The 6,929-nt window shown below is 38.6% G+C and overlaps 1 protein-coding gene across 1 annotated transcript in view; it reads left to right on the top strand.

Annotated features, from left to right (window-relative positions):
- The window catches only part of SPPL2A (signal peptide peptidase like 2A), a 61,841-nt gene that overhangs the window by 40,375 nt on the left and 14,537 nt on the right, over window positions 1-6,929 (top strand). Inside the window, exons 9-12 of the mRNA XM_017896172.1 lie at window positions 2,250-2,306; window positions 2,501-2,554; window positions 3,295-3,397; window positions 6,348-6,425. Coding sequence (XP_017751661.1) covers window positions 2,250-2,306; window positions 2,501-2,554; window positions 3,295-3,397; window positions 6,348-6,425 — 292 coding nt within the window. The remainder of the gene's footprint in view (window positions 1-2,249; window positions 2,307-2,500; window positions 2,555-3,294; window positions 3,398-6,347; window positions 6,426-6,929) is intronic.

Below are 6,929 nucleotides of genomic sequence, written 5' to 3'. Positions count from 1 at the left end.
AAAAAAATATATATATATATATAAAGCCAGATGTGGTAGTGCATGCCTGTAGTCCCAGCTACTCAGGAGACTGAGGTGGGAGGATCACCTGAAGCCAGGAGGCGGAGGTTACAGTGAGCCTAGATTGTGCCACTGCACTCCAGCCTGGGCAACAGAGTGAGACTCCATTTCAAAAAACAAAATTGTCGGCCGGGCGCGGTGGCTCATGCCCATAATCCCAGCACTTTGGGAGGCTGAGGTGGGCGAATCAAGAGGTCAGGAGATCGAGACCATCCTGGCTCATACGGTGAAACCCCATCTCTACTAAAAAAAAATACAAAAAAAATTAGCTGGGTGTGGTGGTGAGCGCCTGTAGTCCTAGCTACTTGGGAGGCTGAGGCAGGAGAATGGTGTGAACTTGGGAGGCGGAGCTTGCAGTGAGCCGAGATCGTGCCACTGCATTCCAGCCTGGGCGACAGAGGGAGACTCCATCTCAAACAAACAAACAAAAATACAAAAAATTAGCCAGGCATGGTGGCAGACACCTGTAGTCCCAGCTACTTGGGAGGCTGAGGCAGGTGAATGGTGTGAACCCAGGAGGCGGAGCTTGCAGTGAGCTGAGATCATGCCATTGCACTCCAGCCTGGGCGACAGAGTGAGACTCCGTCTCAAAAAAAAAAAGAAATTTTTCATCTTCCTATTTCTCTCTTAGTTTCTACTGACTAGGAACGTGATTTCTAGCAACATAATACAGTGGAAAGAGCTCAGTGCTCACTCTTCGGAGTTCACTGCTATAAATTTACTTTAATACCTTATTCTCAGTCTGATTTGTTTGTTTTTATTAAGGCAGCAGACCTTACTTTAGTAGGTAACTCAAAAATCAGATTGCTGATTTTCCTGGTTTTCACTGTAAATTTGAAGGATTAACTATTGCATATTCTAAACATGTTCTTGACCCAAGTATTAGTGACCTTCTAGTGAGTTGGCAAGGCAGGTCGCCATAAAAGTACAGCAATAAGAGCCTGTCTTACTCATTTTTCTCCATCCACCACTGTGCTCTTACAAATAGTAGTTATTCAGGTATCTTTAAATGTATGGAAGGATATCAATGATGGTCTTCAGTTAAATGTTTTACATAACAATTAGAAAGTGAACCAAAATGAACTCTTTATCTGGAAATGTTATCACAACCTGGGAGTCTGCTTTAAGGAACTGTACTTGGTGTTAGTTTATTTTCCTAAACTGTTTTGACTTAACCCTTCTGTAACCCAAAGCTTAACATGAGCAAAAGATTTCTGCAGCTAGGGGTTTTATCCTCCTTTCTACTCAGCTCAGGAATCAATGAGGTCCTTTCAAAAACACTCAAGTGGTTTCTCCTGTGCACCCCACCCACATGGAAAATATTATAGTTAGTCAATCAAATTTTCCTGAAATTCAGCGTTTGTTTATCTTGCCTGTACCTGCTTTGCTGATATATTTATCATAATATGAAACAAAATGAGTGGTTCATGCAATCTTAACTTGCTACCTCACAATGTTTTCCCTCTCCACAACAGACCTGGCTATCAGGAAAAAGTTTTTAAATGAACCCCTCACACAGCCCACATAAAAAGACTTTATCCAGGCACAAGGGAGGGAAATTTAGCTAAGGTTAATGTTTTGATTGGATCATAGAAAGCAGGCAGGGCTGAAATTGGATGAGAGTTAGGCTAGAGAAGCTTCTCAGGTTCTATAGGGTTGGGTCTTTTCAAATTTGGTTTCATTGTTTTGTTATTGTGGTGAGTAGCCAGAAGGTCAGATGTATATTTATTCGAATAAAATTACCAATATTTTTTACAAAGCTAAGTGTAAAAGATTTTGTATGACCTTCTTCATTGACATTGCTGAAAACTACTAAGAACATACAGCATATGGCATAATGTAACTAAAAGTACTGTACCTAAAATTTGTAACCCATTACAAATGTCAGATATTAATATGTCATTACAAATCAGAACTGAGGGTTCACTTGAATTATTTTTACGTGATTCATTTGCCAATGTCTGAGAATTGTTGAGCTCTGATAAAGTGGAGCAACTGTACTAGGTGGACTTTGTTTTAGATGACTTCAGTTTTTGCTATCTACAAAGACTTTTAGGAAAAAAGCAGTCTGTAGCCCGTTTTCAGTGTGACTGGCCATATGCCATGGGGCTTAAATCACACTTGAATAGTGGCAGATTGTTTTCTTTAAATGATCAGACAACTTTTTTTCTCTTCCTTCTCAATTTTAGAATGGTGAGAGTATCATGGTTGAACTTGCAGCTGGACCTTTTGGAAATAATGAAAAGGTAGGGATGGCAATGAAATAGAAATGGCTGTCCAGTGTATGTATGTGTATCCAGTTAATAATTTGCTTTCCTGTGTAATTCATTGGTCACGTAGTGCATGTTAAGGTATTGTAAAACTTATTTCTCAGAAAATATAGCTCTTTTCTTAGTTATTCTAAATTATTAAATACCTATTGACTTGGGTTTCATCCTAGAATGATGGAAACTTGGTGGAAGCCACTGGTCAACCCTCAGCTCCCCATGAGAAAGTAAGGATTGTATTTCAGATATGTTCATTGGACTTTAAATCATACCCTCTGAGGCAAGACTCTTCTTTGGGGGAAAAAATCCAGACAGCCAAAAAAAAAATAAGGCTTGTTCTATTTTCTGTGTTTCAAGGCCTGAGTTCTATCCTTGGTAAAGAGAAAAAAAAAGGTTCAATGTGGGGATAGTTGATTAATACTGTTAATCCTACGTGTGTTGAGCTTCATTTTTTCAAAACGAATCTATTTCTTTCGGAAATAGATAGAAACAGAGTATTTCATGTTCCTTTAAACTATCAAAAGAACTATTCTAATGTTAATCATTCCCTTTCTAGAAGATATGGGTGGCCAGGCACAGTGGCTTATGCCTGTAATCCCAGCACTTTGGGAGACTGAGGCAGGTGGATCACCTGAGGTCAGGAGTTTGAGACCAGCCTGGCCAACATGGTGAAACCCTGTCTCTACTAAAAACAGAAAAAGTAGCCGGGCATGGTGGCTCATGCCTGTAATCCCAGCTACTTGGGAGGCTGAGGCAGGAAAATCACTTGAACCCGGGAGGCGGAGTTTGCAGTTGCAGTTGCAGTGAACTGAGATCGCACCACTGCACTCCACCTGGGCAACAGAGCAAGACTCTGTCTCCAAAAAATAAATAAATAAATAAAAGATATGGGTAAAGATTGCCAAGAAGTTCATTGGTGGCCTCTTTTTTGTTTTGTTTTGTTTTATTTTGTTTTGTTTTTGAACAGTTGCCAGTAGTCATCAGAGTACCAAAACTGATTTATTTCTCAGTAATGAGTGTGTGCCTCATGCCTGTTTCAATATTGGGTTTTGGAGACATTATTGTACCAGGTAAGCAATTGTAACAATTTTAGTAAAAAAAGAAACACTGATGATTTTAAATCGTCATGTGTATAGAATCTGTTAAAAGTTACCTGCTCTGTATTAACTATTTCTGTCTGTCACTAGAGCTGAGATTGTCATAACAAAAAAGCTTATTGAGGGGTAGAAGGTAAAGCCCAAATGGTAACAACTAAAGTACTGTAATAACTCCCATGGCTCAAAAAGTTTGTTAGAGGAAGCAAGTAGGATCAGTTTAACCTTCTTCAAGAAAGTGTATTTGTGACCCTTTTTAGAAGTTGAATATAATAATGCCAAACAAATAGTTTATATTACTTATATTTTAAGATAATGATTATGTTTTAGAAAAAGTGGTTTAAGAATATTAGGCAAGGCTGTGATCAAGAGGAGAAACAGAACACCAACTTGTAGGACTGCACAATACAAAAAGACACAGTTTATAGTGGAATTGATCACCGTCTCTTAGCATGTCTGCTCTGACAGTGTAGTTCTGCCTTATTTTCCTCACTGCACTGTCTGTAGAATAAACTTAATCCAAGCCCAGTAATAATTTAGTTTAGAAATAATTAATAATACTCTTCTATCAACTGAGTTTTTCCTTCTTCATTTTTCTTACAATCTCCCTATGTCCTAAACTGCCTGTGGTGCATGGGTGAGGAGTACTAGTGCTTCTGAAAAAGCCCTTCTATTTATATAGCAAAACCAGGTACAGAGAGAAAAACTAGCAGTGTTGCCTTGCAAGTTGACATGGCAAAGTCCAGTATAGCAGCTCTCTTAGCTCAGTGAATCTCGAGTCACGTAATTGATAAAATAAGGAAAACATTCTATTGAGTAACCTTACACTTCTTTGAATATCATTAAACTTATACCTGATTGTACCATTTCCCTACCAAGGGCTATACAAGATCTTCTATATAGAACTTGGCATAGAACTGGTAAAAATAGTATATAAATACTACATTATTGAAGTAAATGTCAAAGATCTAAAACAAAAACATTTCTCTAAAGAGCAGAGGTACTGACAATACATGACTTAATCCTAAAAGCTAAATTTGAATTTAGGGAGGAAAAGGTACTATTTTAAAAAAAACGTGGAAATGTGATTAAACAGCAAAAACAACAAGGGACTTATTTTATTAATTTTGTAGAGACCAAAACTAATTAATTCAAATAACTAATGAAGATAGTAAAATTATTTTATGATTTTAAAGTAGTTAAATGTCATTCTTTCTGTTTTTATAACATTATAAATAAATACAAGCTGAGATTTCTTCTTTGGGAAGAAGAAAAGGTTCAACAAATTTCTTACAAGAAATAGATACTAAATGAGTTGTTGCTGCATAATTGCATGTTTACAAATGAGAGCATGAGCCGAGCGTGGTGGCTCATGCCTGTAATCCCAGCCCTTTGGGAGGCTGAGGCAGGTGGATCACTTGAGGTCAGGAGTTCAAGACCAGCCTGGCCAACATGGTGAAACCCCATCTCTACTAAAAATACAAAAATTAGCCTTATGTGTTGGCACACGCCCATAATCCCAGCTACTTGAGAGGCTGAGACAGGAGAATCACCTGAACCCAGGAGGCGGAGGTTACAGTGAGCTGAGATCGCACCACTGCACTCCGGCCTGGGTGACAGAGTGAGACTCTGTCTCAAAAAAAAGGAAAAACACAACTGAATAGTATTCCAGTCTGTGTATGTACCACATTTGCTTTATTTATCTGTTATGGACACTTAGGTTGCTTCCATTTCTTGGCTATTGTGAATAATGCTGCAGTGAATATGGGAATGCAAATATCTCTTTGACATACTGATTTCAGTTCCTTTGGATGTATACCCAGTAGTGGGATTATTAGACCATAAGGTAGTTCTAGTTTTAATTTTCTAAAGAACCACCATACTGGTTTCCATAATGGCCACACTAATTTATGTTCCCATCAACAACGAACAGGGGTTCCCTTTTTGCTCCATCCTCTCTGAGGCTTACTTTTCATCTTTTTGGTAATAGCCATTCTAACATATGTAAGGTGATATCTCATTGTGGTTTTAATTTGCATTTTTCTGATGATTAGTGATTTTAAGCAATTTTTTAATATACCTGTTGTCTATTTATGTGTCTTCTATTGAGAATTAGCTATTCAAATCCTTTGCCCATTTTCTAATTGGGTTGTTTACTTATTATTGAGTTGTTTGAGTTCGTTATATTAATATATTTTAGATATTAACCCCTTATCAGATATATAGTTTGCAAATGTTTTCTCCCATTTCATAGGTGTTTTCTTCACTTTGCTGACTGTTTCTTTGGCTGTGCAGAAGCTTTTTAGTTTGATGTAAACTCATTTGTCTATTCAATACATTTTTAATGATAAATTTAAGAAGTTTTCTTCATGGCTGGGCTTGGTGGCTCATGCCTGTAATTCCAGCCCTTTGGGAGGCCAAGGCCTGTGGATCACGAGGTCAGGAGATCAAGACTACCCTGGCCAACAGGATGAAACCCCGTCTCTACTAAAATACAAAAAATTAGCCAAGTGTGGTGGTGGGTGCCTATAGTCCCAGCTACTCGGGAGGCTGAGGCAGGGGAATCCCTTGAACCCGGGAGGCGAAGGTTGCAGTTAGCTGAGATCACGCCACTGCTGTCCAGCCTGGGCAACAGAGTGAGACTCTGTTTCAAAAAGAAAAAAGTTTTCTTCGTGACATGGAATATTGAGCAGCTAATAAAAATGATAGTTAAAACTATTTAGTAGCTTCCGGAAATGTTTAAAATATGGTATTAAGTATTTTAAAAATCAGCATATAAAACTTTATCCAGAATTTGAGCTACTTGAATGTTCTCATAATGCAACAATGAAGATTCAATACAACATATACTGTTACTATTGTTAACGGTTGAATTTGCATTGCTGTTATTGTTTTAAGAAAATAACTTTTTTTTTTTTTTTTTAAGGCCTGTTGATTGCATACTGTAGAAGATTTGATGTTCAGACTGGTTCTTCTTATATATACTATGTTTCGTCTACTGTTGGTAAATTTTTGTTTTTTCTTTGTATTAAATGTTGAATTGTATTGTCTGGAGGAAAAGACAGAGGTCTACAAATAAAGAAGGACTACAATTTGGGCATGGTAGTTCGCTCCTGCAGTCCTCGCCAAGGCAGGCAGATTGCTTGAGCCCAGGAGTTCTAGACAAGCCTGGGCAACATAGTGAGACCCCATCTCTATAAAAACTATTTTAGAGCCGGGCGCCATGGCTCACGCCTGTAAGCCCAGCACTTTGGGAGGCCAATGCAGGCAGATCATGAGGGCAAGAGACTGAGACCATCCTGGCCAACGTGATGAAACCCCATCTCTACTAAAAATACAAAAAAAAAATCAGCTGGGCATGGTGGCGTGCACCTGTAGTCCCAGCTACTGGGGAGGCTGAGGCAGAAGGATTGTTTGAACCTGGGAGGCAGATGTTGCCGTGAGCCGAGATCATGCCACTGCACTCCAGCCTGGCGACAGAGCAAGACTGTCTCAAAAAAAAAAAAAG

This window comes from Rhinopithecus bieti, unplaced genomic scaffold, assembly GCF_001698545.2.
Source record: "Rhinopithecus bieti isolate Rb0 unplaced genomic scaffold, ASM169854v2 scaffold_27781, whole genome shotgun sequence".
In the NCBI taxonomy this organism is placed as follows: domain Eukaryota; kingdom Metazoa; phylum Chordata; class Mammalia; order Primates; family Cercopithecidae; genus Rhinopithecus; species Rhinopithecus bieti.
The sequence above is the reverse complement of the archived record's forward strand: the minus strand, read 5'-3'. Positions and strand labels throughout refer to the sequence as shown.